Raw genomic sequence first — 10,351 nt, forward strand, 5'->3', positions numbered from 1 at the left:
AGGCTTCCATCTCCAAGATTCGGAGCCCCTTGGACTCTACACCCATCCCAAGACGCGGAAACCCCAAGCTTCTCTACTCCCAGCCCCGACTCCCGACCCACGGGAGCCGCTAGGCCTCCCCCAGTCCCCTGGTTAGAGTCTCGCCCGCCCCGCCCAGCCCCCACCCCTCAGCCGGGATTCCAGGCTCTGATGGTCCAGGTTAATTACACGGGCCTTTTTATTCCATCTGGAAAGTACAAATATTCACAAGAGTCTGTACAACCTTAGGGACACCAGCCCTGGCCCTTGCCATCCGCATGCTGCCCTCACCCCCCACCCCCATGCCCCAGCCTCCTCCTGCCCCCCTCCCCCAACCCCGGGCTCCCTATTCTGGTCCAAGACTTTTTTCCAAGGTAGGAATGAATCGACATGGTCACAGCTGGGAAGAGAAAAACAAAACAGAGGTTATAAGGAGGATCTGGCCCCCCAATAAGAGGGGGGCCACGTGCCTGGGTCATCCAGTTCCCAGCACCCCTGCCTCACCCAGCCCTTGGCCGGGGAGCACTGTCCGCACCACGGAGCACTCACCATCTCTTACAAATGGATGTCAAAGACTCCATCCTCCACCGCCTGCACCTCCTCCTCCTGGATCTCTGTGGGGAAGGAGCCTCGTCACAGGGCCCGCCTTTGGGTCCCTGTGACGTCAGCAGCCCCCCTCATCGCAGGGGACCCCAGCCTCACTGGCCAATAACCATTTCCCTGAATCACCCAACACCCCCACTTCTGAGGCTCTAAGTTTTCTTTCTGCCACGGCTTTGTCCACAGCCACTGATTTGTCAGTGTAGTTTGCTGAAATGTCAACGCTGTGTACATTTCACCCAACCCTTCTGCAAGGTTCAATGCAAATGGTTTTATCTTTTCTATTTTTAAGGACTTACGCCAACCCAAACGGTTGTGGCCAACTGCCTTAGACCCCCAGATTAACACAGTTATTTATCCAAATCATGCTCAACAAATAATCACTTAACAAACTGTCACTGGACAAACTGCTGGATAACCACCAGAGATGGCTCCCCCCCCCACCGCTCCCCACAAGAAAGCTGAGCACCCCAGAGTTATAGCCAAAAGGAGAACTGCAGGCAAAAGGCTCATAGGACTCCAACCCTTTGTCAACCCCTTCCTTGTCCATTACCCGCCAAAGGCAGAGAATTACAAATTCTGGATGGGTTGCCACATAGCCCGGCCAGTAGAGTTCAAGGCCCCCTCCCTGCTTACCAGGCGGCCGGGACCCACGCCTGCCCGGGCGGGGCAGGGAGAAGCTGAAGGCCCGGTGGTGGGTGTGCGTGGGGGATGGGGAGGGGACGGAGCCCTCCAGGCTCACGCTTTGGGCCCTGCGCCGGCACTCCACCGACAGGCGGTCCTTGCACTGTTTGTGGCAATTCACACCGCAGGCTGAGGGAGGAAAGAAGGGGGGGGGCGGTCAGGGGCGGCTGCCCCACCCACGTAAGAGTCTCTATCCCCTCTCCAAGCCCACATCAGACAGCGCACCCCTCTGCTTCCCAGGCCCTTCACTTGGTGGCAATCACCCCTCCAACCCACCCCCACCCACCCCAGATGGCCCAGCCCAGCGGCCCATCTTACCTCTGCACTTGAGGCCCTGTTTGTAGATGCCCAGAATCTGCAAAAGAAGGGGGGGCCACGCTGGGGGGATAGGGGTTTAGAGGTGAGGACTCCCTCCTCCTTGCTGAGAGCAGGGCCCTAAGAACCCGCCTGGAGGCCTGGGGCAGGAGAGCAGGGGAAGAGGCAGGTGGCATCCCGGGTTGGGCAGGTGGACCGGGCCTAGGCCCCGCCCCGGGCGGGGGCGTGGCTAACCGAAGGGGCGGGGCCGAGCGGGGGAGGAGCCCGGCGGCAGGGCGGGGCCTTCTGCAGGGCCAGGGCGGGCGGGGAGGTGTCTGGGGCTCACCAAGGCTTTGCAGTGGCGGCAAGCGACCGGGCGCAAGGAGGTGCTCTCCTGGAAGTTGTGTATGAAGCCCATTCGGCCCCCCAGCACGGAGCTGGAGCGCAGGAAGTAGGAGATCATCTCCTCCCGGCTAATGCAGCCATCCCTGGTGCGGGGGGGGGGGGGGGCGGCACCTCAGCTTGGGCCTTCCCCGTGGAATGCCCATCCCCCCCCCCACGGGAAGAAAAGAGCCAGACAGACGCCTGGACCCGCTGCCACTGACCCCCCCCCCCCAGGGGTCAGGTGCTGGCCAAGTCATTTCCTGACGGCCCTGGGAGGTCATATTCCTGCCCAACCCATGGGGTCATGAAGCCCAAAATGTGTTCTGCAGGGCCTGCTGGGAGGGGACCCCCCCTTCCCCAGATGAGTTCTGGGGTGAAGTGAGCTGCACCTGCATGGCCTCCGCCCCCGCTGCTCGGCTCCCCTCTCCCCCAGCCTGGCCTGCAGGGCCCCTGTCCACCCATGCGCGTGGGTTTAAAGGAAGAGGGTGTCCTATTTCACCAAACACAGGACCTGAAGCCCCTTAACCACCCAGTGCCTCAGTTTCCTTCTTACCGAATGGGCATCAAGTGTGTTTTCCTACACTTCAAATATATTTTTTGTGTACAGGGTCAGCGTAGGGAGCAGGCCTTGTGTTGTATTTGGGGTTCTAACACGTGAGCCCCAGTGCTCTTTCACGTCAGTGGGGCATTTGGGACAACTGGCCATTTTGAAAAAAAAAAAAAAATTCCCTAAGGTAGATGAGCTTCATCTTGTACACGAAAACCACAATCTTGCTGATTAAGGGCATTGATAAAGGGGGCAGAGGCGTGGCTCGGTTAGTAGAACACCAGCCAGTGAGCAAGAGCATCTGGTACCCAGTTTGAGTCCCAGTCTTGAACAAAAAAAAAGAAAGAACACTGATGAAAAGCAAATAAAATCCTAAAAGTATCCAGAAAGATAGGAGGATAGCTTTTGGTAATTTCGAGAGGTGGAGAAGTGTCTTTCTACACATAACAGAAATCTGAGAAGTCATAAAGGGAAAGACTGACATAGAGAACACACAAAACTTTTGAAATTTTTATCTGGAAAAAAAAAACCAACACAAATGACAGACGGGGAGGGAATATTTGCAAACACATTTGACAGCAATGGGTTAATATCCATTAACACAGATTCTTTAAAAAAAAAAAAAATCAATGAGAAAAAGACCAACACACCCAATAGAATAATGGACAAAGAATAGGAGCAATTAGCAGAAGAAATAGAAGTAGCCAATAAACATCTGAATAGATAGCTCCCCCCTCTCATTTGTATTAAAGAAATGCAAATGTAACCAAGATACCGTTTGCCAAGACTGGCAAAATTGTAAAGCTTATTTTAGCCCGGTTCTTGGCGAGGAGGTTGGGACACAGAGGCACTTGTGCGCTGCGGGCTTGGGGGGAGGGGTGATCTCACCTCGTCTGAGGTCAGTTTGGCAGCCTCTCCCCTCGTTTTAAATGTGTACCTCATTGGATCCAATTATCCCACTTCGAGGAATTTCTCCTACAGAAATACTGGCCCGAGAGTCCCGGTGCCCGGGTGTTCCCAGCAGCACGGCGTATAATTATAGCACCGCGCCGCAGCCCTGCGCACGTCCTTCCACGGGAAGGATGGCGAGGTACACGGTGCCCAGACGGCCGTGCAGCTGTTCCCAAGAACGAGCTCGTTCTACACAGGGGGAGAGGGCCAGGGTAAGGGGTTCAGTGCAAACCAAAAGCAAAAGGGAAAAAAAAAAAGTGAGAAGTCCTGTCAAGAAAGTGAAAAAAAAGAAAAGGGAAAGGGAAGGATGCAAAGGGGCACTGGCGGCTCAGGCCTGCACTCCCAGCGACTCAGGAGGCGGAGTTCAGGATTCCCGGCCCAGGCCGGCCTGGAGGGCGGGGTGGGGGGGAGGGGGGGTCCACTAGACTCCTTCTCAGACAACAGCTGGGCCCAGGGGCACGGGCCAGTCATCCTAGGCAAGCGGGAGGCTCAGATCAGGAAGATGGTAGTTCTAGGACATCCAAGGCAGAAAAGTCCCTGAGACTCCTGTTCAACTGAAGAAGCTGGGTGTAGGCATGCATGTCAGTCAGCCTAGCTATGGACTGAGATAGGAAAAAAGAAAGGAGTATCATCGTCTAGACAAATGTCCTAACTAGAAGGAAGACCCTATCTAGAAAATAAACAGGACAAGCCAGGTGCTGGTGGCTCATACCCGTCCTTCTAGCTACTTAAGAGGCTGAGACTTGAAGGATCGAGGTTCAAAACCAGCCTAGGCAGAAGCATCTGTGAGACTCCATCTCCAAAATAGTCAGCAAAGTGCCAGAAAGGAGGCATAGCTCAGGTGATAAAGCACCACCTGCCAGCAAGAACGCTGAGCGGGCTGGGTGCTGGTGGTTCACACCTGAATCCTATCCACTCAGGAGGATGAGATCCGAGGCTCCTGGTTCAAAGCCAGCCCAGGGAAGTAAAGTCTGTGAGACTCTTTCTCTCCAATTAACCACCATCTCCAATTAATGGGAAGTGAAGCTGTGGCTCAAAGTGGGAGAGCTCTAGCCTTCAGCGACAAAACTCAGGAATGGCGCCTAGGCCCTGAGTTCAAGCCCCACAACTGACAAAAAAAAAAGCAAGCTAAGTGACAGCTTGAAGCTCTGAGTTCAAATCCCACCAGCACAAAAATAAACAAAATAACTAGTACCAAAAAGTGCTGAAGGAATGACTCAGTGGTAGAGTGCCTCCCAAGCAAGCAGAAGGCCCTTGAGTTCAAACCTCAATAAGAGAGAGACAGAGACAGAGAGAAAGAGAGAGCAAGAGGAGGAAGGGAAAGAGGGATGAAGGGAGAGAAGAAAGAAACTTCAATGCTACAAAGACCTAGATGCTGGCTAAAAGGATATCAAACATTTCGGACTAGGAATGTGGCTTAGTGGTAGAGTGCTTGCCTAGCATGCATGAAGCCCTGGGTTCGATTCCTCAACACCACATAAACAGAAAAAGCCAAAAGTGGCGCTGTGGCTCAAGTGGTAGAGTGCTAGCCTTGAGCAAAAGAAGCTCAGGGACAGCGCTCAGGCCCTGAGTTCAAGCCTAGTACTGGAAAAAAAAATTGTATAAAAAAATAAATAGGGCTGGGAATATGGCTTAGCAGTAGAGTGCCTGCCTAGCATGTATGAAGCCCTGGGTTTGATTCCTCAGCACCACATAAACAGAAAAAGCTGGGTGTGGCACTGTGGCTCAAGTGGCAGAGTGCTAGCCTTAAGCAAAAGGAAGCCATGGACAGTGCTCAGGCCCTGAGTTCAAGCTCCAGGACTGGCAAAAAAAAAAACCATACACATACACATGCACGCATATATACACACATACACATGGCCTTGAACAAAAAAAGCTCAGGGAAAGTGCCTAAGCCCTAAGTTCAAGCTTCAGGGGACTAGCTCAAAAACCATTTTTTTTTGTTTTGTTTTATATGCACGGGTGATTTTTCAAGAAACAAGGAGAGAACGTTGGACGAGGCCAAGAGCGGGGTTCTGGTTCTGGGGAGGGCGTTAGTGGTCTTCAGTGTTTTTTTGGCTTGGTTTTTCTCTTGGTTTTGTTGGTTGTTGATGGGGGGCAGTACTAAGGATTAAATTCAGTGTCTCCAGTGAGTCATGCTCACTCCAGGACTTGGCTTTATTCAGCGCAGTCCCTGAGCTTCTTTTGCTCAAGGCTAGCGCTCTACCACTTAAGCCACAGCGCCGCTTCCGGCTTTCATGGACTTTGCTGCCTGGACTGGCTTCAATTGCAGTCTTCAGATCTCAGCCTCCTGAGTAGCTAGGATGTCAGGCGGGACCCACCGGCGCCCAGCTTCTAGTCGCTTTTTCAGGTAAGGTCCTCTCTGGCCCAGCCACCCTTGGACATAATCCTTCCATCTCTCCCTCCCGGGTGGATGTGATGACAGGTGTATACTACCACTGCTTGCTTGTTGATTGAAATGGGGTCTTGATAACTTTTGCCTGGTCTGACTTCCAAACCCAGCTCTTCCCGATCTCCTCCCCCTAAGTGGCTGGGACAGGAGTCACGTACAGAGCCTACTGTGGATTTTTGTTATATGGAGAGAAAAAAAAAAGAAACAAGAGTTTTGAAATACAGGTCACATTTAAAAATAAATCGACCTGGCATGGAGTGTAAATTTTGATTGGGATTTTGTCTGCTCAGCAAAAAATGGGGCATAAACATGGTAGCAGAGGGCACGGCTAACCTACTTCAGAGAAGCAGCTGTTTTCCTGAATTGTCAGCATCTGAGCTGTGGATAAGCCAGTGGGTGCTGCGAATTAGAGGCTTTTCCTTTTCATTTTTTTTTCCTTTCTTTTCTTTGTTTTTTCTTTCTGTGGGTGGGCGGGTGTGCGCGCGCCAGTCCTGGGTCTCCACCAGTCCTGGATGGAGGCTCAGGGCTCCATCCCTGAGCCTCTTTGAGCCACAGCGCCATTCCTGGCTTTTTCTAAGTAGTTTGTTGAAAGTAACAGTCCCGGGGCTGGGGATATGGCCTAGTGGCAAGAGCGCTTGCCTCATATACATGAAGCCCTGGGTTCGATTCCCCAGCACCACATCTATGGAAAACGGCCAGAAGTGGCGCTGTGGCTCAAGTGGCAGAGTGCTAGCCTTGAGTAAAAAAGAAGCCAGGGCAAAAAAGAAGCCAGGGACAGTGCTCAGGCCCTGAGTCCAAGCCCCAGGACTGGCCAAAAAAAAAAAAAAAGAAAGAAAGAAACAGTCCCAGGGCCTTTCCTGCTCAGACTGGCTTCAAACCAGGATCCTCAGGTCTCGGTGTCCCGTGTAGGTGGGGTTACAGGTGTGAGCCAGCCACGCCCAGCTCTCGGGCCTTTCTTATCTATTCGTTCAACCTGGGCACCCTGGGGTCCCGCTTGCCCATTCTTTGGCCACTGTGAGCTTTATAATAAATCAGCTTTCATATGGCAAAGGTCACGCGGGTCACCCTCTTTGCAAGATTCTTCGGGTGGAACCTAGACCGGTGCAACCTCCCCCTCCCCCGTCAGCCAGGGCCATCTGGGCCCTCTTCTTGCTCCCGAGGGGAGGTGGACGGGGTGCCCTCCCGCTCCCCAAGCCCCGGCCCTCCTCACTGGTTCTGGTCGAGGTCCCCGAAGGCGCTGAGGTAAGGGAAGTTGCCTCGAATGATCTGGAATTCCTCCTGCGAGATGTGGCCGTCGCCATCCACGTCGAAATTCCGGAACACAGACTAGGGGTGTAAAGAGTGACATGCAGGACGGAAAGAAGGCTCCTGGGGGCCTGCCCGCCCCCGCCACGGGCCCCCCCCCCCCCCCGGCCCGCTCTATGTTCTAACGAGAGTCACAGATGTCCCGCCACCGTCCCCGCTCCCCAGCCGGGCCCTCCGCCCGGCAGCCGCCTGCTACCCCGTCCTGCCCCGTCCTGCCCGGTCCTGCCCCTGTCCTGCCCCGTCCTGCCCCATCCTGCCCCGTCCTGCCCCGTCCTGCCCCCGCCCCGCCCCCGGACTCCGCGAAGCCTCACCTCCACCATCTTCTCAATGTGCTCGGCCACCAGGGCCTGGTCCAGCTTGGGCTTGGCCGCGGAGGTCCACTCCTCCAGCACGGGGGGCCGCGGAGGTGGGGTGCAGCTGGTGGGGCTGGTGGGCTGCAGGAAGGGTCAGGCCTGAGCTCGGAGGTGGGGGCAGCCCAGGGGAGCCCCTGGGGAGAAGGCAGCCCGCCCCCAGGCCGCTGGCTGGTTCGCGGGGGGGGGGGGGGGGGGGCACCAGCTGGGATGGATTCTTGGGGAGGGCAAAGCGAGGAGCTGGGGTCCCCCCTCACCGAGGACTTGGAGCGCGGTTCTCGCTGCAGAGACAGCTGGTAGAGCTCATCCTCGGTCTGATACTGGTCCAGAGACACCTGGGGCGCACAAGCCGGGGCTCACCGTTCCGAGCCCCCAGCCCAGGGGGCAGGGCCACCCAGAGGCCACCGCTCGGCCAGTGCTCGGGCCAGACCACGGTGTGGCCCCCAACTGTGAGCACAATGCACCCCCCCAAGCCCCCAGACAGGAAGCCGAATCAGAACTTAGCCCCGAGCTGTGGCATCCATCCAGAATCCAGCTCAGCTCTCAAGCCCCACCCCAGCCAGAAGCTGCGAGAAAGAATCGACTCTGAACCCTCACACTCTCCTAGAACCTGGCATCGCTCCAGCTGGACGCCCCTGGCTCACGCCTGGAATCCTAGCTGCTCGGGAACCCGAGATCTGAGGGTCAAGGTCTGACACCAACCAGGGCAAGAAATGTGGTAGAGGCTTATCTCCAATGAACCAGCAAGAAGCTGGAAGTGGAGCTGCGGCTCAAGGAGTAAAGCACCAACACTGGGCAAAAAGCTACAGGACAGCACCCAGGCCCTGAGTTCAAGCCCTAGTGCTGGCACACACACACGCGCGCACACACACACACACACACACACTCACATTCCCACCCTAGACCTCCAGACAGATCCCACAGCCGCATTAGAATCCACCCCGTACCACCCCGCCACTGACTCCAATCCCTGGGGCTTTGCGCTCAGCCTCAAACCCTAAACGCAATCGAGCGACAGGACAGGAGGAGCCCCTCCGGGGACGCACACGCAGGCCCCCAGTCCACCCTGGGCCTGGAACCCGCCTCCATGCTCACCCCGAGACCCGGAGCCCGGGCCACGCCCCCCAGCCCCTCACCGTGAGCAGGCTGAGCAGGTCATGGTTGGCCTGCATGGGCGGCCGCAGGCTGGTCACCATGGCCAGCTGCTCCAGGATGGCGAAGAGCTGCTTCATCTTGGTGCCGTTGAGCCGGGTGCGGGCCGGGTCCAGCCAGTCGGGCAGGGCCAGCTGCAGGGCCACCAGATCCTTGAGGTGCACGCCCAGGATGGGAAAGCGGAAGCCCACGCAGGCCGCCAGCCGGCGGGCGGTAGTTACCGTAGTTCCCCGTGGCCGTGACCAGTTCCGTCAGGCTTTCCCAGAGCTGTGAAGCCAAGGTCAGAGGTCACGCACACGCACCCACTCCCCCTCAGCCCTCGAGGGTACAAGAGCAGGAGGAGGCCCAGAGCAGGGACTGGAGAAAAGGCAACACCCTCCCGCCTCTCCTCTACCACCTCGACCTCTAGAGGTTAGAGTTCACAGGTCATGCGTTCAAGATAACATCGATTGCCAAATACCGCACCTCCACACCAGGCCGGGCAAAGGTCATCGTCCACACTTAACAGAAGGAAAAACGAGGGCTCTCCCCGAGCCTCTGTGCTCAAGGCGAATGCCCTACTACGTCGAGCCACAGCACCCTTTCTAGGGTTCTGGGGGTTTTTGTTTCTCCAGTCCTGGGCCTTGGACTCAGGGCCTGAGCGCTGTCCCTGGCTTCTTTTTGCTCAAGGCTAGCACTCTGCCACTTGAGCCACAGCGCCCCTTCTGGCCGTTTTCTGTATATGTGGTGCTGGGGAATCGAACCCAGGGCTTCATGTATACGAGGCAAGCACTCTTGCCACTAGGCCATACTCCCAGCCCTCTAGATTTCTGGTAGTTAGCTGCAATGAGAGTCTCACAGCCTTTCCTGCCTGGGCTGGCTTTGAACTGTGGTCCTCAGATCTCAGCCTCTTGAGCTAGGGTTACAGGTCGGAGCCACCAACGGCCAGCTTTTCTTATGAACAGTGCTGGAGTGCTGTTCTTATGAACAGTGGAACCCAGGGCCTTTGAACCCGTGTCAGGCAGGCGCTGCGGCTGAGCTACGCCCCCGGCTGGGTGAGCGTGTTCTACTTCTTGAGCTGGGGATGGTTACACAAGCATTTTCTGGGGTTGTTTTTTTTTTTTTGGGGGGGGGGAAGTAGGAGGGAAGTAGGAGGGATAAGATTTTAAAGAGAATTTCACTGTGTAATCCGGTTTGGTTCATCCTCTACCTCCCCAGTAGCTGGGATCACAATCAGGCCCAGCTTTACACACAGACCATTTCTTTATCATTTGTCTTTCAACTGTCCTAATGTTTCATATACATTTCTATGTTTCTATTGCCCATTTCTTGGGGGGCTGGGGGGGATGTACTTGCCAGTCCTGGGGTTTGAACTCTGGGCGCTGTCCCTGAGCCTCTTTGTGCTCAAGGCTAGCGCTCTACCACTTGAGCCACAGCGCCTCTTCCGGCTTTTTCTTAACAGTTTAATGGAGATAAGAGTCCCACCCCAGTGGCCTTTTCTGCCCCGGCTGGCTTTGAACCGCCATCCTCAGATCTCAACCTCGCGAGCAGCTAGGATTCCAGGCGTGGGCCGCCAGCACCCGGCTTTTCTCCCGGAGTGTTTTAAAGACGGGAAAAGCACTGATGAGCTTCAGCTTCGGGGTCAGGCGAGCCAGGGCGCCTCCCTCTTCCGCCCGCATTGCAAAACCCAGGGAA

General features: G+C 55.9%; 1 protein-coding gene across 1 annotated transcript in view; it reads right to left on the bottom strand.

Moving 5' to 3' along the window:
• Positions 1-356: 356 nt before the first annotated feature.
• The window catches only part of Rasgrp2 (RAS guanyl releasing protein 2), a 12,619-nt gene continuing 2,624 nt past the window's right edge, over positions 357-10,351 (bottom strand). Inside the window, 10 exon segments of the mRNA XM_048361434.1 lie at positions 357-418; positions 568-632; positions 1,255-1,431; positions 1,621-1,657; positions 1,943-2,084; positions 7,081-7,196; positions 7,487-7,609; positions 7,783-7,860; positions 8,662-8,886; positions 8,888-8,944. Of these exon segments, the coding sequence (XP_048217391.1) occupies positions 574-632; positions 1,255-1,431; positions 1,621-1,657; positions 1,943-2,084; positions 7,081-7,196; positions 7,487-7,609; positions 7,783-7,860; positions 8,662-8,886; positions 8,888-8,944 (1,014 nt within the window). The 3' untranslated portion in view covers positions 357-418; positions 568-573.

The sequence above is a fragment of the Perognathus longimembris genome, chromosome 13 (genome assembly GCF_023159225.1).
Source record: "Perognathus longimembris pacificus isolate PPM17 chromosome 13, ASM2315922v1, whole genome shotgun sequence".
Classification (NCBI taxonomy): Eukaryota; Metazoa; Chordata; class Mammalia; order Rodentia; family Heteromyidae; genus Perognathus; species Perognathus longimembris.